Raw genomic sequence first — 19,653 nt, 5'->3', positions numbered from 1 at the left:
TCTGAGAATGTCAATTGACCTAACCCTAATTGTCAAAAAGCCAAAAAAAATGTATGACCGTTTTATTGTTGAAATGAAAATATGAGATGAAACATATTGTGATATAATATATAAAATCATAATAAAAAATTATAAAATATAACACAATATAATATAATAATAAATTGAAATTATATATTTTAATATATACAAAAAACACTGTTAATATAGTATTTATCATGTTTTATTTTGTTTTCCTGTACCCTGTTTCTTACATATTGATAGTTATGTGTTACTATTATGGTAGTAGTCTTGACAAATAGTTTATAAAAGTTCAATGATTTGCTCTTTTCTTAAAAGAAAAAGCATATTCTTCTTTCTGTGTCTCTGTATGCACCATTTACATAAAAAGTGAATTCTTCATTTGTGTAAACCCGATTGGTAATAAAATAAATAGTGGTATAAAAATATAATACAACATAATATCATTATATAATTTATAAAAATATAGTAAATATATAATTATATATATCCCAAAGGTCATAATAATGCTATCGCCTGAGCTTGCACTCTTTTTTTTCCTTTATGTCTTACACGTATTTTTATTGCATTGTTTTTGATGAACCTGTTACCAACGTTTTTCTTTGCACAACTACACTGTAGCTGCTGCGTATTTGACATTAAAACCTTTGAACCGTGAACTGACAAGAAAAGGACTTCAACTACCAGCATGCATCGCTTCTCTTTTCCCTCCAACGCCCCGCCCGGAACTCGTCATATCGTCACGCAGAACATGGCTGCCGCGAGTGAGGCAAAATCAAAACACCGATGATTTTGGGGCTAATTCTCATCTAATTTGGACTAAAAACCTCAACATGTCGGAGTCTTTAGAAACTACAGCTATGGAGGAGCGACAGGAGCAGCTGCGGGAGCTGACGGAGTTCACAGAGAACTGTAAAGAGAAACTGAACCATATATTAGAGAGCCTGGGATGGTCGCTGGACTACAAACAGGTACAATATGCTATAGCTAGTGAAACGAAGATGCGGGAAGTAACTAAGTACATTTACCCAAGAACTGTGAACCAATTTGAGTCACTTGTATTTCCATTTTATGCTACTTTGTACTTCTACTCCTCCACAGTTCAGAGGTAAATGGTGTACTTCTACTCCACTACATGCATTTAATACCTTTAGTTTAGTTACTTTACAGATGTGGATGAATGATGTGAAATCTAACAAAGTGTTAAATCAGACTTTAGTTCCACCTCGAGTATATCCACCAGCTACCCTGCAGTATACAAAGTCATTCAAACTAGCTGCTCCTTTACCAGCTTTGAGAACACTTTCATGATCAATCATTAAAAAACATATCATATCTATTATTCTGAAATGGACCAATCTGCACAATGACTACTTTTACTGTCGCTACTTTAATTATATTTTGATGAGAATACTTTTCTACTTTTACTTGAGGAACATTTTGAATGCAGTACTTATACTGAAACAGAGTATTCCTACACTCTGGTACTTCTACTTTTACTCAAGTACAAGATCTGAGTACTTCTACTTTTACTCAAGAACAAGATCTGAGTACTTCTACTTTTACTCAAGTACAAGATCTGAGTACTTCTCCCACCTCTGGTCAAACGTCTGAAACACAGAGCAAGCGGTGTGTAGGTGTGTCTTCTGAAAGTACATTTAAGTTGAATTTAGTTTCTTTATTTTCGTTTCCTCTCAGGAGCTAATGGAGCAGTGCCCGTACGACTCCCACCACAGAGTCCCAGCGAGGAGCCTGGAGAAACACAAAGCCTCCTGCAGCCTCCGGAAGATGGGCTACTCCGCAGAGGAAGAGGTAACACACACATGGCTCTAGTCAAAGTGTGTGTGTGTGTGTGTGTGTGTGTGTGTGTGTGTGTGTGTGTGTGTGTGTGTGTGTGTGTGTGTGTGTGTGTGTGTGTGTGTGTGTGTGTGTGTGTGTGTGTGTGTGTGTGTGTGTGTGTGTGTGTGTGTGTGTGTGTGTGTGTGTGTAGCTTGGCTCTAGATAGTTATATTGCCTGATTACCTGTAGTATCCTTTAACATCATATTCTGTATCTGCTACACACACACACACACACACACACGGAAACTAACATAGCAATTTCCCAGAGAACATAATTCAAGATTCAAAGGCTTTATTGTCATATATGGCTGTTACGTCCCGTCCCGTCCCTCTACCAAGCGGTAGTGGCTCGTGGGAAGACCCGCAACATAAAAACAACCACCACGCCAAACACAGAATTTAGTTATCGACGGGCATTTATTTTCAGCACAGCTGTAACTCACATGCATGCCTACCGGCAATAAGGAACCAAGTCTGGAGGATCGTAAAACAAACAAAAAAAGAAGAAGGGGGCTGGGCCAGCCACACCATGAGCCGTAGGACCCAGACTGCCCTCCCCTACCCAAAGGTCCAAACACAGCCTACTGGGAAGGAAACAAAGCCGCAAAAAACCTATTCTAATATCCTCCAGAGTCCACACAAAAACATACAGCAAAATCTAGATATCCACACGAGGTGAGAGGAAACCCACGGTCGTATTCCCTTAGCTTCAGGACGGGAAAAGAGACTTCTTCTCCTTCAGCTTCTCCTCTTAAATTCATCCCCAGCTGAATGTCATCAGGACACCTGGGGAAGGCGGAGCCAGGAGTGGAGCAGGTGTACCTGCACAGAGAGACAGAGAAAAACACCCCCAGCAAGTAACAATGCAATGTTCAATAAAAATACATAAAACAATCAAACACATTCAAAAACAGTAAAAGTTGTGCAAGAAGAAGCTGAGTAGAATAGAGTAGAATAGAGTAGAATAGAGTAGAACACAATAGTGCAGATTATGTTGCGAGGTCAATGTGAAAGTAATGCAGATGAGTATAAACTGTATACAGGTGCATCTCAGTAAATTAGAATATCGTGGAAAAGTTAATTTATTTCTTTAATTCAATTCAAAAAGTGAAACTCATATTATATGGATTCATTACACAAAGTGAAATATTTCAAGCCTTTATTTGTTTTATCTCGATGACACGGCTTACAGCTAAAGAAAACGCCCAAATCACTATCTCAGAAAATTAGAATATTACAGAAGAGCAATAAAAGAGAGGGTTTTTAATACAGAAGTGTCATCCTTCTGAAAAGGATGTTCATGTGTATGCACTCGGTACTTGGTTTGCATGAATGACTGCATCAATGCGGCGTGGCATGGAGGCGGTCAGCCTGTGGCTCCGCTGAGGGGTGATGGAAGCCCAGGGTGCTTTGATAGCGGCCTTCAGCTCGTCTGCATTGTTGGGTCTCATGTCTCTCATCTTCCTCTTGACAATACCCCGTAGATTCTCTATAGGGTTCGGGTCAGGCCAGTTTGCCGGCCCATCAAGCGCAGTCATTCTATGGTCACTGAACCAGGTCTTAGTTCTGTTGGCAGTGTGGGCAGGTGCCAAGTCCTGCTGGAAAATGAAATCAGCGTCTCCATAAAGCTTGTCAGAAGAAGGAAGCATGAAGTGCTCTAAGATGTCCTGGTTGACGCTGGCCGCGTTGACTTTGGACTTGAGAAAACACAGCGGACCAACACCAGCAGACAGGCCCGGACTGGCCATCGGGAGGACCGGGAGGTTTCCCGATGGCCTGGCCCGTTAAGTGGCCTGCTGGCCTGAGGATTCTTTTTTTTTTATGTATGTATTGAGAACGCAACGCTGCGCAAATGTGGGTCTGACTCTGCCTCACAGAGGGTGACTGGCTGTCTCCGTGATGTGGCCTGCCGACATGGCCACTTTCATACAGATCATACTAATGCCCTCGATTGGTCTGTGTGTCATTCAAATGTATGTGTGGCGCGAGAGAGAGAGCGAGCGCACCGGTTACGTGTATGGTTTTTGTTAGCGCAGCTAGCTAGCACCAGATGCTAACGGATATAATGAGCTGTCAACAAGGTGGAGGAGAGTCCTCTGCTGTCAGACTGAGAGGCTGATAACCTCAGCTCAGGTGAGGTCAAGGACTCTCTGAGTGTTTAGATAGTTCACTTAGTCTAAATTCTCAGTGGGTCTCAAACGGTTTGGTCACCATTCATGTAAACACATATTTCCATTTGAGGGGGGAGTGATTAGTAAAATATGCACGAATAATAAAAAAAAAAGTTAACTAGGTGAAAAAAGGTAAGATAAACTTTAAAAACTTGTTGAGAGCTTAAACTAGTCTTTGCTGCTGCCTCAAAGAGGAGCAGGGGGGGGAGACGGGTGAGGCTGGTTCAGGAGCCCAGACACACTCACAACTATAAATGAACCAAAAACAAATAAATAAACAAGTTTCAATGTTTTTTCATATTGGATATGGTATGTTATTATTTATGGTTATTTATAAATGTATACAGTTCTGCTTCATATGGGTGTTCCCATAGATCTAGTCTCTTTATTTCCCCCTCAAAGTGCACCAGATTGATGCCTTTTAAGTCCAACATTTTAAAAAACAAATCTTACCGGGGGAGCATGCCCCCGGACCCCCCTAGAGGATTTGAGGTCCACCTCCACTTAAAATATGTTCACATGGATAGGTTCCTAAATAGATTAGCTAAATAGTGACCCATGTCCATATGTTTATTCTGAGGTAGTAGATTTAAAGTGTAGGGCTATCACTATGGGCAGCAACGCTGTAAATATTGACAAATAAATCCAGGAAAATGTCACAAAAGAAAACTGCTAGTGGCCAGGCTGGGTGTATAATTCCCGGCCTGACTTACTGTCCCAGTCCGGCCCTGCCAGCAGATGACGTGGCTCCCCAAATCATCACTGACTGAAAGTACATTTTGCATTTCATTTGGAAACAAAGGTCCCAGAGTCTGGAGCCACACAATCCAAGTTGCTTGAAGCGTGAAGTTTCCGCAGTCAGTGAAGATTTGGGGAGCTCTTTTTTATTGGTCTTATGTAATATTCTAATTTTCTGAGATACTGATTTTAGGGTTTTCTTTAGCTGTAAGCCGTAATCATCAAGATAAAACAAATAAAGCCTTGAAACATTTCACTTTGTGTAATGAATCCATATAATATGAGTTTCACTTTTTGAATTGAATTAATTAACTTTTCCACGATATTCCATTTTTTTAGATGCACCTGTACATGTCAAAATAAATAAAGTACAATAAGCTAAATGTAGCAGAGAATGTTGTAAGTGGCCGAGTGAAAGCAGGAGTCTATACACATGTCAATAGAATAAGAGAAACATGTTCAGCTGTTAATCTGAAAGAGAGCAATGAAAGGTTCTCTCTTGCAGGCGGAGATGTTGGACCCTTCTGTGTGTTATGAGAACTCCACGGTCAGAAGCTTCACCATGGGTGAGTCTGTGTCTGTGTGTGTGTGTGTGTGTGTGTGTGTGTGTGTGTGTGTGTGTGTGTGTGTGTGTGTGTGTGTGTGTGTGTGTGTGTGTGTGTGTGTGTGTGTGTGTGTGTGTGTGTGTGTGTGTGTGTGTGTGTGTGTGTGTGTGTGTGTGTGTGTGTGTGTGTGTGTGTGTGTGTGTGTGTGTGTGACTTATTTTTAGAAAACATTTCAGTTTTTCAAAAGTGAAGATTTGATGCTTTTATTTTGAAATATGTTAGGATTTTATTTTTGAAAGATTTGATGTGATTTCTTTCATTATTTTAATTGCTATTAATAAGAGTGTTTTACGAATAACAAAGGCAAGGACACAAGTCTGAACGTCTTCAATCTGAGGTCTTGAGACTGCTAAACTCCTGAGCTTGCACTATTTTTTAATTTTGTATATGTGTTGTATATATTTATATTGCATTGTTTGAGGGACCTTTGATTGTGTGTATGACATTCAAACCTTTGAACCATTTCTTAATGAACCACTTGCCTCCACCATGTATCTAGCTCAGGGTAAAGGAGGAGTGTGATCATGTGTATTTAAAGATGAAGGTTGAATATTAATAACACTTTCCTGGGATCACTTCTCATGACGTCATTTCCTCCATGCAGACAAATCGTCCCAGCAGCAGGTGATCCTGCAGGCCAGGTCTGCTGCTCCGCTCATGAGGATGGAAGGGGTGTTCTGGCAAGGTGTGAGAGTTATTTAAAACCGATCACTGCAAAAAACAGCATTGAGTAATAACACCAGGAAGCGTTATAAAGTTACACACTCGACGAACCACAAGATGTCGCCAGAGGATTATCTGAGAAGGAGTTACTCATCGCTCAGCTGTTCGGTTCCTTTCACACCTTTATCAAATAAGACTAACATTATTTACAACCTACAATTTCCTCCATCCCCAAATAGTATTCATATTCAATAGGAAGCTCCTGATTGGACGTAGTACCCTTTAACATGTCCTTTCATCTGCTCACACACACACACACACACACACACACACACACACACACACACACACACACACACACACACACACACACACACACACACACACACACACACACACACACACACACACACACACACACACACACACACACACACACACACACTTTTCCTTTCCTGTGTTGGGGAAAGTCTTCTTACGTTTAGATTAGTCAGTAAGCATTATTGTACTTATTAAGTTTTGTGTACAAAATATATACTTGTAACTCTGGTACTTCTACTTGAGTATAATATCTGAGTACCCCCCCTCAGGTCAGTACTCCGGGCAGCCTGTGGACGTTCCTCAGAATCACAAGCGTGCGGTGTGCGACCTCACGGTGGCCGACAGACTGGCTCTGTACGATCACGTGGTGCTCAGCCAGCAGAAGGAAGACGCCTCCAACAACGAAGACCTCTACGTAGACCTGGTGTCCAAACTCCAGAAGGGTAAGACTCGCATGTCTCCTCTACATCAACATGTGTCCCCTCTTCTTCATGTCTCTTCTACATCAACATGTGTCCCCTCTTCTTCGTGTCTCTTCTACATCAACATGTGTCCCCTCTTCTTCATGTCTCTTCTTCATCAACATGTGTCCCCTCTTCTTCATGTCTCTTCTACATCAACATGTGTCCCCTCTTCTTCGTGTCTCTTCTACATCAACATGTGTCCCCTCTTCTTCATGTCTCTTCTACATCAACATGTGTCCCCTCTTCTTCATGTCTCTGCTACATCAACATGTGTCCCCTCTTCTTCATGTCTCTTCTACATCAACATGTGTCCCCTCTTCTTCGTGTCTCTTCTACATCAACATGTGTCCCCTCTTCTTCATGTCTCTTCTACATCAACATGTGTCCCCTCTTCTTCATGTCTCTGCTACATCAACATGTGTCCCCTCTTCTTCTTGTCTCTTCTACATCAACATGTGTCCCCTCTTCTTCATGTCTCTTCTACATCAACATGTGTCCCCTCTTCTTCATGTCTCCTCTACATCAACATGTGTCCCCTCTTCTTCATGTCTCTTCTACATCAACATGTGTCCCCTCTTCTTCATGTCTCCTCTACATCAACATGTGTCCCCTCTTCTTCATGTCTCCTCTACATCAACATGTGTCCCCTCTTCTTCATGTCTCTTCTACATCAACATGTGTCCCCTCTTCTTCATGTCTCTTCTACATCAACATGTGTCCCCTCTTCTTCATGTCTCTTCTACATCAACATGTGTCCCCTCTTCCTCATGTCTCTTCTACATCAACATGTGTCCCCTCTTCTCCATGTCTCTTCTACATCAACATGTGTCCCCTCTTCTCCATGTCTCTTCTACATCAACATGTGTCCCCTCTTCTTCACGTCTCTTCTACATCAACATGTGTCCCCTCTTCTCCATGTCTCTTCTACATCAACATGTGTCCCCTCTTCTTCATGTCTCTTCTACATCAACATGTGTCCCCTCTTCTCCATGTCTCTTCTACATCAACATGTGTCCCCTCTTCTTCATGTCTCTTCTACATCAACATGTGTCCCCTCTTCTTCATGTCTCTTCTACATCAACATGTGTCCCCTCTTCTTCATGTCTCTTCTACATCAACATGTGTCCCCTCTTCTCCATGTCTCTTCTACATCAACATGTGTCCCCTCTTCTCCATGTCTCTTCTAAATCAACATGTGTCCCCTCTTCTTCATGTCTCTTCTACATCAACATGTGTCCCCTCTTCTCCATGTCTCTTCTACATCAACATGTGTCCCCTCTTCTTCATGTCTCTTCTACATCAACATGTGTCCCCTCTTCTTCATGTCTCTTCTACATCAACATGTGTCCCCTCTTCTTCATGTCTCTTCTACATCAACATGTGTCCCCTCTTCTCCATGTCTCTTCTACATCAACATGTGTCCCCTCTTCTCCATGTCTCTTCTACATCAACATGTGTCCCCTCTGTGGAAAGAGACTCTGAAAGTTTCAGGAACAAAGATTCTCTCTCTTTTTGATCCATTTCTATAAAAACCTGTCTGAAAATGAGCTGATCAGATTTCGGCCACTTTATGATGTCATAACGATGTGTTGACTTGTGTAACCATTGGCCAATCAGAAACCAAGGTAACCCCCCCCCCCCCTTATCACCTGAATCTCCTCCTAGAGCACCATTGAGTTCTTTGTAACCAAATGTCTCTCAGAGGGGCGTGGGGAGGGGCTCCTTATTTTCATCTAAAGTAACAGACAGAGAATCAGCACTTTGGAAACAGGGCTGAAACAGAGGGGATTGTCCTCTGAGCCTGTCCTCTGAGCCTGTCCTCTGAGCCTGTCCTCTGAGCCTGTCCTCTGAGCCTGTCCTCTGAGCCTGTCCTCTGAGCCTGTCCTCTGAGCGGGCTCTTCCAGTAAAACATGTGTGTGTGTGTAGATGACAATCAGAATGAACCAAAGACTCACCTGGAGCTGATGGCAGAGATGAGAGACTACAAGAGGCGGCGTCAGTCTTACCGAGCCAAGAACGTCCACATCACCAAGAAGTCCTACACCGAGGTACGAGCACCGCGACAACGTTTACCCATAATCCCTCCTGTCTGTCGTCTCACATGGGCCGGTACTTTTGTGTCTCTGATGTCCGAAAGGCGTCGTTTTTGGCTAAAATTGATGCAAATCCACCTTTTGTTCACATTAATTTGACAGATTGAAAGCAACAAACGGCCAGACCTTCTGAGGAAGTTGAGAACGTAAAGTGTTTTGTCGAGTAAGAAGATGTAACACCTGCCATGCCTGTTATGGGAAGTCATTTTTCGACCGGACTTCTTTCTGCAGATGTGAGCGTCCTTAACAACGGTCAATAAGTCCTTGACAACGGTCTGTACTACTGGATTAACAACGTGTCACGTGTTCTGAATTGACCAATCAGAATCGAGTATTCACCTAAGCCATGTAATACATTGTTATATCATGGACGAATCTACAGTTCTTTAGCATTTATTATTTATTACATTATAGAAAACTGTTAACCTCTAATAATAAACAAAGAACTCTTATAAGGAGAATAAAAAAAATACACACAGGCCTACTTTAAAATAAATCAACACAGCACTTGGAGAGTCCGCTAAACGTTTGAAGAAAATCTATATAATTAAAATGGGCCCACTTTGACATAAGTAAAACGTATAGCTGCACCTTAGAAAGAGTTAACGGATTATGACTGGAGATCGTCAGCTGTCGTCCTCTTCGATGTTTCTCTTCGATACATAAAGGCTGCTGCACCTTTGACAACTTCTCTCTACATCTCAAACATCCCGGTGAGCCAGCATCGTTTGCTGTGAAAGAGATAACTCTGTCCACGCAGAATTAAATCCTGTGTTCCTCCGGTTCTTTCTTTTCTTTGATTTATCCATAGTTCGCTCATCGAGCCGGGGGTCAGGTTATTCGCCCGCAGGAAAAGGCGCTGGTGCGGGACCGTAGCAGGATGTGACGCATATTTTAGTTGACCTAATTAAAACCGTTTAGTTTTGTATTTATGTGTCACAGTATCACCTCAAAATACAAGATACGAAACATTTTCAACCGTGCAACAAAATATAAATAGTCCTACAAATACTTATTTTTGCCTAAGCTCAAGGGAGCCAGAGCCGCGGGCCTAAAGAGCCGCGGGTTGCCGACCCCTGCTCTACATGAAGAGTTAGAAACGTATTGGTAACGGCTGTGTTTCCTCTGCAGGTGATCAGAGAGGTGATCAGCGTCCACTCACAGGAGCTCACCAGACAGTGGAGAGAAGAGGAAGGCGAGTCGGCCAGATCTGAACCCGCCTCCCACAGGTACAACAAGAACTCCCTCTCCTGTTACGATGTTCAATAATACAATGGAATATCTATCAGAGAAGCCGAAGAGCTAACGGATATTTTCACACGGCTAATGTGGAGTCCTCAAAGTGAAGTCCTCTTCTTCTTTACTTGCTTGTAAGGCGCTTTGAGCACCAGGGAAAGCGCTTTAATGCATTATTATTATTAAACACTTCAGAGTGTTTAAGGACTTGTACGTGGAAACTGTGAACAGACTTGGACAGGTTTGTTATCGAGTATTAATAACCTCTGAAGTGTCCGAATTGACCAATCAAATTTGAGTATTCAACTGAGCTGTGTTACTCGATAACACACCGCTGCTAATAAAAATAATGACTGTTGCTGAGGAGGATCGAGGGAGAGAAGGAAAGAGGTTAAAGACAGAGCGTTGGACATCAGATTAATCTACAGAAGAAGACAGACAGGAAGTAAACACTTCAGGGAACATTAGCAGACAGACAGACAGACAGACAGACAGACAGGAAGTAAACACTTAAGGGAACAGTAGAAGAAGAAAGACAGGAAGTAAACATTAGCAGACAGACATACAGACAGACAGGAAGTAAACACTTAAGGGAACAGTAGTAGTAGAAGACAGACAGGAAGTAAACACTTAAGGGAACATTAGAAGAAGACAGACAGGAAGTAAACATTAGCAGACAGACAGACAGACAGACAGGAAGTAAACACTTAAGGGAACAGTAGAAGAAGACAGGCAGGAAGTAAACACTTAAGGGAACAGTAGAAGAAAACAGACAGGAAGTAAACACTTAAGGGAACATTAGAAGAAGACAGGCAGGAAGTAAACACTTAAGGGAACAGTAGAAGAAGACAGACAGGAAGTAAACACTTAAGGGAACAGTAGAAGAAGACAGGCAGGAAGTAAACACTTAAGGGAACAGTAGAAGAAGACAGACAGGAAGTAAACACTTAAGGGAACATTAGCAGACAGACAGACAGGAAGTAAACACTTAAGGGAACATTAGCAGACAGACAGACAGGAAGTAAACACTTAAGGGAACAGTAGTAGTAGAAGAAAGGCAGGAAGTAAACACTTAAGGGAACAGTAGTAGTAGTAGAAGACAGACAGGAAGTAAACACTTAAGGGAACAGTAGTAGTAGTAGAAGACAGACAGGAAGTAAACACTTAAGGGAACAGTAGTAGTAGTAGAAGACAGACAGGAAGTAAACACTTAAGGGAACAGTAGTAGTAGTAGAAGACAGACAGGAAGTAAACACTTAAGGGAACAGTAGTAGTAGAAGACAGACAGGAAGTAAACACTTAAGGGAACAGTAGAAGAAGACAGACAGGAAGTGAACACTAACAGGAACACAGTATGGGCCCTGCAGTGTTTAAGGACTGTTTAATGGAAAAGAAACTGAACAGACTTGACAGTCACAGAAAACATAAATCAGAGCTGACGTTCATTTTAAATGAAGTTGTTGTCGCAGCTCCAGCCGTCGGTGCGCCAAAGAACGGAGTCATTTATCTTAGCGAAAGCAAAAGGATAATTTTCAAGTCAAGTCGGTAGTTTGTTTACTACGAGGTCGTGTTATAAGCGGGATAACATGCTGCCCGTTGATATGGTTCATCTATTTGGAGAATGGTAACTGTTTGTGGATGTGCTTTTATTGTATTTTAGTTGAATTTGTTAATTTGCAAATGTAATGATATTCTTGGTCTGTACTTCAAACTGATTGCTAATATCTACATACTCTTTATTTAATTTATTTTTTAGCATTATTTTGTAATCTGCCATACTGTATGTCTAATGTTCGGTTGTGTTTGTGTAATGTGATACATGTAAAAAATCAATAAATATTCATTTCCCCTCTTTGTCTGCCAGGCGTCGGCCGGATGAAAAACGTTCGGCTTCATCGGAGTCTCGGCTCAGCAGACGCCATCGCAGCCGAGAGCGAAGCCACGACAGAGAGAGCAAGAAGAAGAGGAAGAAGAGGGAGAGGTGAGGAAGGATCAATATAACTTCAGAGTTTCAAGGTTTAGTTCCTTTTGATTTAATGCTACATGTTTGACAAAAGTATGGCAACGTATCAGGGCCATTGCAGGTATTTCAAAAAAGAATTAGAGTGCCGATAGAAATGAAAATCACATTGATGTACAATAGTAGAGACTAAGGCCCCGTCCACACGGAGACGAACCTTAGTCGTTTTCAAAAAAGTCTTCCGTCCAAACGAGACCGCTCGACCCGCTGGAGGCGCTGTAGTACATATGCCGGGCCTGCAAGTGGCGCTGTACTTCTGCCAGTAAATACACCAAAAGCAGCGAAGAAGACCGATGGCGATTATTATTATTATTATTATTATTATTATTATTATTATTATATGATATTATTATTGTTGCTGATGGTTGTGGTCGAGGAGCTGTAGATTTCGCACTAAAATCTGTTTCATGGTCAGTAGCGTCTGGAGCACGAACGCAACACTCTGATCCGCCATTGTTGTTGTTGGCGAAGCGCATCAGCAAAGACACGGGTGAGCGGGAGAGGTGGGGGAGGCGGGGCTATGGCGTCATCGATTCAGGAAATTATCGTATAGGGCGTACAGTACACATGGAGCCGCAAGCGTTTTGTCTCCAAGCTTACCCACTTTGGGAGCCGTTATCAAAGTGTATCCCGAAGCCGCCGCCCCGTTTCGGCCTCGTGTGGACGAACCGGCAATACGATAGAGAACGTTAGCGGATTCAACTGATGTCGTCTCCGTGGGGACGGGGCCTCAGCTGAACTCTAGTAGCTTTGAAATGTTGAACATTTGTAACTGAGGTTCCTTTCAATGTACCAAATGTCTTTTCTATGTGTCTTCAATACAAATATTTAAAAAAAATCAATCAATCAAGTTGAACCAGTGTTAATTTTGGCAGCTGTTTTTGATTTAGTCTTTAGACGAAAATGGTTATTAGTTTTAGTCACATTTTTGTCATTCCTATCCTTCGCAGTGTAGTGTTAAAACTCAAAACGTTTTAGTCGATGAAAAATTACATTTTAGTCAAAATGTGTCTCTATACTCTCTGAACGCTCCGCCCCCGGCAGATCTCTGTGTCCGCTGCAGCATGTCTGTTAGGCCCCGCCCCCCGCACACAGAGAGACACAGGGAGATCGCTCTTCTGGAGTGAAGAGAGCGGAAATAATGATATTGCAAGTTAGAAACGTAAGATGCATTTTGACAGACAAGACACATGTCTGATAGTGCACCATTAACACCTTAGTCCCGTCCCGTCTCGTCTCGTCAACGAAAACTAAATATACATTTCGTCATAGTTTTCGTTATCAAGAATCTATTTTTAGCTCGTCCTCGTCTTAGTCATGTAAAAAAGGTCGAACATTTTTCGTCATAGTTTTCGTTGACGAATTTAACACTGAGTTGAACAACAGTTGAATGGTTACAGGAAATTAACCCTAACATGTTTCTAAATAAAAGAGAAGGGTTTATAGCAAAGATAAAAATAAATAACGACATTATAAAGCCACACATTTAATGAGAAAAGAGATCGGGGGGGAGGTTTTTCTAAAGGAACCATATCGCTTTACTTTTCAAGGCTTGATCACCATCTAAAAAGAAATGCATTATTCTCCTACATTTTCCCCGAATGTTACCCCCCCCCCCATCCATCTATAAATCCATAAATACTTCCGTCTCTAATACCCTGTGTGTCATCGATGATTAAACATTTCCTTTGTGTTTCCCTGAGAGCAGCTATTTAAAAGCACATACGGCAACAGTCATTGATCTGTTGGTAAACGCGGCTTTTCTTTCCGAAGTGAAAACAGTTTATCTTATTCTTTTTCATGTCTCGTTCCCAAAGGGATTCCCGCTCCCCCGACGGCCACCACCACGACCGAAAGAAGAAGAAAAAGAAGAAGAAAGACGAGAAGGAGAAGTGATAGTGCAGGGTCAAAGGTCAACGTAGCGTACAGGTCGAACAGTGTCGCGTGCTTTAAAGAGGCCCTATTCTGCATTTCCAGGTTAATAATTGTATGTAGTGTCTCTACTGGGACATGTTTAAATGCTTTAAAGTTCAAAAAGCTGTTTATTTTTTGTGTGCTGCAGCACCTCTTTTCACCCTCCGTCTGAAACCAGAGCCCAGTCTGCTCTGATTGGTCAGCTGGCCGGCTCTGTACTTCAGAAGTAAACAAGAGACCAATTGAGTGTTGCAGAAACAAGTCCGAACACCATAAATTCACTTTCTACTACTTCCTGTTCTCTCGTCTCGAATCAATGTTTCTTTGAACGTGCTTTTGGTTGGATGCCTGAAAATAAGGTCTGCGGTTAACGCACCGGAAGAGATTTCACGTTGTTCTACGACATTAAATATCTCACTCATGAAAGTCAACAGCTTCTATGTGTCATCAAATAACAGCGGTTGCTAACAAGGGACTGAGAGTCTCTTTAAACTGAATTTTGTCGAAATGAGTCCGCCTTTAGTTTGTTTAAAGCCTAACGTTAGCTTTTTACTTCTGGCCGTTGCATCTCTACTTCTGAAAGCACAAAGTACCGTTCATGTGAGGACGTTATCCTGCTGAGTATATGAATGTGTGTTAACCACAGAGCTTATGTTCTGCTATAATCTGACATCCAATGTGGAAATCCATAGGTTTTGGTTGAGGAACCCCTTTGTGATGCTACCTTTAGGGTCGGCATACAAAAACAAGTCATCGGGGGGGACACAGAGATTTACATGTAGAGAAATTTATATACCACACTACAGGGAAGTGCGGCCCCTTTAACTTTTGAAATTCAATACGAGGGTGTTGGGAATAATAAAGTTTTCGGGACATCAACGTTGTGAGCGTTTGATTCGCTAACAAACAGCATCCATCTTGTTTTAATGCTATATCAATGCTCCTCAGTTCCAGTGTTTCACTGAGTTATTACATGAACACCAACAGGCCCCGCCCTCCTCTCTTTTGATCGGATGAGAGTGGCTTCCACTGCAGACGAGAGGAATTTAGGACTTGGGTGTCATAGCTGACACACGTCTAACCCGGGGTCAAAGGTCACGCTTCCTTTGTGCTTCGAGCGGCAACTCAAGGTTTCACTGAGGAGAGTCTTTGAATCAGAAATGTGGGTTTCAGAGGTTTTGAAAATTATACTTATGTGAATGTTTTAATAATACATGATTTTTTTTAAACATGTTTGATTCCTTTATGTTGAAGTTCCTCACTATTCTTTTCTGTACAAAGTTTGTGAACGTTTATGAGTTTTGTCTTTTAGTTTTCACATGCAGTCCTCTCATTTCAAATTGAGTCGGTACATTTTTATAATTGATTTTTTGGGAGAAATTACCTCAGAAAAAAAAAAACAAAGAGTCCAAAACTCAAAAATATTCTGTTAACTGGTTTGACGTGAACAGTAAAAGCTGCAAATGTTATCATTTTAGGAGTTTGAACCATCAAATGTTATTCATTTAAGCTTCAAAAATCACTTTGAAGTTATTAAAAAAAAAGCTCCTATTTAAATGTGTCTATTTGTTGCCGCTGTAGTTCAGATCCCTAGTTATTAAAAAAAAAAAATGGATCTGTAGTTTCATTGTATTACATGTTTGGATTTGTATTAACTTATTTATCGATGTGCTGTTTAAGCTTCTTCAAATAACAAGCTGTTACACTATGATGTTTCTAAATGGGTTATTATGATGTGTAGAAATTACAACCAGTGAAAAAAGTCAAAGTAATCTAAATACTAACAAGTAAGAAGAGTACTGCATTGAGAATGATATTTAAGCAATAGCTCACGACAGGCCGTGGGATATGCTCGTTATATCACAGCTAAGGGGCGTGGTTCGGCCCGACGTGAATGAGCTTATACCACGGTCTGTCGTGAGCTATTGCTTAAGTATACAAGTTATACTTCAATGACCAAAAGTACTAGTTGTCCCTAAAGGCCCATTTCAGAACGGTGTATATGAAGTTACTGGATGACGATGAGAGGTGGAAGAAGCACTCAGCTTAGTCTTTTACTGATGCCAATAGAACAAGTACACAATGGCTTGGTGAGAGTTCTTGAAGTAAAGATGGGATGATTAGAGAAATGAGATCTTGTATTTAGCTGGGAAACTTATGTTGAACTTTATTTCAGGGAATTTGTAACAAAAAAAGCCAGAGACGCTTAGATTCTGTTTCCTGGTGTGAGTGGAGATGTTCCGCTAAAATAAGAAGTTTTTAAGAGACTTTGACTCAAAAAGATGCTTAAGATGCCTTGTCTAAAAACAAGACTTCACTTTTTAGGTTTTATATCAAGTGGAACGACGTATTCTGACTAGAAAATAGAGAAATGTACTTGGCAAGATTTGACATGTTTGCTGTGAGCTCACTCACTGCTCCAACAACAAGTTAAACAATAATGAAAAAAAGCTGTTTTCACTTGAAATAAGTAAAAAGTCGAAGTGAAAATGTGCTTGGTAGGATGTCTTGAAATAAGAAGGGATATTTAGATAAATCAGATCTTGTCATTATCAGAACTCATTTTGAACTATATTTGAGCAGAGTCAGGAGATGACGTGTTTCAGTATGAGCCGCACACGCTCAACAGTCTCCTGTGTTCTGATGGTAGAATGTGATTTTATAATAAATATGCAAAAAAAGATGTGTTTCATCTGAGATACGACTCAGAATAAGATCTTTTGACTTAACAAGATGAAGCATTGTCTAAAATCAAGAGCCGACATCTCACTGCAGTGTTACTTCTGAAGTTAATGGGTCTTATATCAGGAGTAGAGACACATTCTGATATCAGACACAGACTGGGCAACACTTAGAGGTTTAGTCCTAAACAGTTTCCAGTGAAGTTGTGAGCAAAGGATGTTTTCCCCGTCCCTTGTTCTCTCCGTCCTGCTCTCTTTCCCTGCTGCTCCTGGATTGTGCCTCAGGTATTTCTCACCCCGTTGAGACGCGGAGATGGAGGACGAGGAGGGTCCCGTCAGAGCCTGGGAACCCGAGGGCTCCTGAGACAGAGCGACGGCACTCTGAGCAGAGCTCATCTGGGGAACGCTAAGCCACCTACTTTCTTTTTCTGTCTGAATCCTGGAAGCCTGCGGAGGGTCTGCTCATTCTGCTGCACCATGGGGGCCTCCAGCTACCAGGTGAGGGCTGCGGGGGGAGAGGGACTCTCATCGTGTAGAAACAGGAGAGGGACTCTCATCGTGTAGTAACAGGAGAAGGACTCTCATCGTGTAGTAACAGGAGAAGGACTCTCATCGTGTAGAAACAGGAGAAGGACTCTCATCGTGTAGAAACAGGAGAAGGACTCAGATCTTGTACTTGAGTAAAAGTAGAAGTACTCAGATCTTGTACTTGAGTAAATGTAGAAGTACTCAGATCGTGTTCTTGAGTAAAAGTAGAAGTACTCAGATCTTGTACTTGAGTAAAAGTAGAAGTACTCAGATCTTGTTATTGAGTAAAAGTAGAAGTACTCAGATCTTGTACTTGAGTAAAAGTAGAAGTACTCAGATCTTGTACTTGAGTAAAAGTAGAAGTACTCAGATCTTGTACTTGAGTAAAAGTAGAAGTACTCAGATCTTGTTATTGAGTAAAAGTAGAAGTACTCAGATCTTGTACTTGAGTAAAAGTAGAAGTACTCAGATCTTGTTATTGAGTAAAAGTAGAAGTACTCAGATCTTATCTCTTAGTAAAAGTAGAAGTACTCAGATATTGTACTTGAGTCAAAGTAGAAGTACCAGAGTGTAGGAATACTCTGTCACAGTAAAAGTCCTGCATTCAAAATGTTCCTCAAGTGAAAGTATAAAAGTATTCTCATCAAAATATAGTGAAAGACAGTAAAAGTAGTCGTTGTGCAGATTGGTCCATTTCAGAATAATAGATATGATATGTTTTATAATGATTGATCATGAAAGTGTTCTCAAAGCTGTTTGCTTTTGGGGAAGGTGATTAAATCCCCTTAGTGAAATCAAGAGGGGAAAGGTAAAAAAGGGTGATAAAAATTGTAAGTACAATTAAATTAAAATAAATGGAACTTAGAAGTGGAAAAATGCCATTAATTTAAATGCAACACCTTGAGCAGAAAGATGATAACCATGTTGTTGTTTGTTAACATATGACATCGTGTATAAATCCGTCTCCTCCCGTTGTGCTGAAAGTCTTCCTCTCCACTTATCTTTATTCAGAAAGCTATTATGTTGACCTAAATGTAAGAAAGCAAACAAAAAGGAAAGTGAGGTGAATTTGACTCTTATCTTTTCAACAGCTCATATTCGTATCGTGGATTCCTCGATCCGTGTGATGCGAGTCCGGAGACGGACATTTTGAGTGTCAGAGTCTCGGTTTAGCTGTTCTCTAAACTGGACATGTTTCTGAGTGTCCTCCATGGTGTCAACTGGTCCTCACGTGTTGAAATACCAGCTGTTATCGTTGTCTAATAATTTGAGTTCTTTATTACGATGTTAGCGTATTTGATGTCTCTCTCTTTACTTTCCTTGTAATTGTATTTTTTCCGTTACACTTTGAGAAAAGGACAGTTTACTGAACTGCTTTACAATGTGTTCACTACAACGGGTATTTCTCCACAACATGTTATTGAAATGTTTTGATTTGGTCTTGAAATAACATGTGAGTATAAGTTTAGCGACCGGCACACACACAGGAGTGATAACAGCTCCTAAAGACAACCAGAGGAATTCACTCTGCGTCCACACGGAGCCTTTCTCTGTGTCCGTCTCCTTTCTGCTCATTATGACAGGTTTCATTTCATCTCTCGGCTGTTTGGGCCTTTCTCTTTCAGGATTCATCATAAATCTTATTTTAACAGGACATTAGTTTGGAAAAGTAAAAGATTTATTTTACCAGATGATGTTTCCTCAATTTAGGCATCAATGATATCGCTAGGTGAAGAAAACATGTCAGTATTAAGCCCCGTCAGAACGAAACACCCTCAAATGTTAAAATGGTGAATGCCACGAAACGTTTAACTCTGATGTTTGAGATGAGCGTGGAGGGTCTCTCCTCTCGGCCCCGGAGGTCCTGCTGCCTTTCGTTTGCTCTCTGCAGCTTTTCAGCCGACCTCCTCTTTCAGAACACAAAGACTCACCTGAAGACGAGAGTACTTTCACTCAAGTACTGAACTTTGAGGGAACTTCAGTCAAAGTAGAAGTACTCACATCTTGTACTTCAGTCAAAGTAGAAGTACTCAGATCTTGTACTTTAGTCAAAGTAGAAGTACTCAGATCTTGTACTTTAGTCAAAGTAGAAGTACTCAGATCTTGTACTTGAGTAAAAGTAGAAGTACTCAGATCTTGTACTTGAGTCAAAGGAGAAGTACTCAGATCTTGTACTTCAGTAAAAGTAGAAGTACTCAGATCTTGTTATTGAGTAAAAGTAGAAGTACTCAGATCTTGTACTTCAGTGAAAGTAGAAGTACTCAGATCTTGTACTTTAGTCAAAGTAGAAGTACTCAGATCTTGTACTTGAGTCAAAGGAGAAGTACTCAGATCTTGTACTTCAGTAAAAGTAGAAG

The 19,653-nt window shown here is 41.1% G+C and overlaps 2 protein-coding genes across 2 annotated transcripts in view; both read left to right on the top strand.

The window, feature by feature from the left end:
* The first annotated feature begins 744 nt into the window (after positions 1-744).
* On the top strand, positions 745-15,522 carry snrnp48 (small nuclear ribonucleoprotein 48 (U11/U12)). The gene is made up of 9 exons (XM_079640006.1): positions 745-992; positions 1,720-1,833; positions 5,277-5,337; positions 5,981-6,061; positions 6,630-6,803; positions 8,751-8,872; positions 10,049-10,146; positions 12,018-12,134; positions 13,991-15,522. Exons 1-9 carry the CDS (start codon positions 855-857, stop codon positions 14,067-14,069), a joined length of 984 nt encoding a protein of 327 aa, XP_079496132.1. The 5' UTR covers positions 745-854; the 3' UTR covers positions 14,070-15,522.
* Positions 15,523-15,946: 424 nt separating this feature from the next.
* Positions 15,947-19,653, top strand: part of LOC307047701 (uncharacterized protein) — a 31,865-nt gene continuing 28,158 nt past the window's right edge. Inside the window, exon 1 of the mRNA XM_079694824.1 lies at positions 15,947-17,266. Coding sequence (XP_079550950.1) covers positions 17,246-17,266 — 21 coding nt within the window. The 5' untranslated portion in view covers positions 15,947-17,245. The remainder of the gene's footprint in view (positions 17,267-19,653) is intronic.

The sequence above is a fragment of the Notothenia rossii genome (assembly GCF_949606895.1).
Source record: "Notothenia rossii genome assembly, chromosome: 7".
Classification (NCBI taxonomy): Eukaryota; Metazoa; Chordata; class Actinopteri; order Perciformes; family Nototheniidae; genus Notothenia; species Notothenia rossii.
Note: the sequence above shows the minus strand (reverse complement) of the source record. Positions and strands in the feature narration are given on the sequence as shown.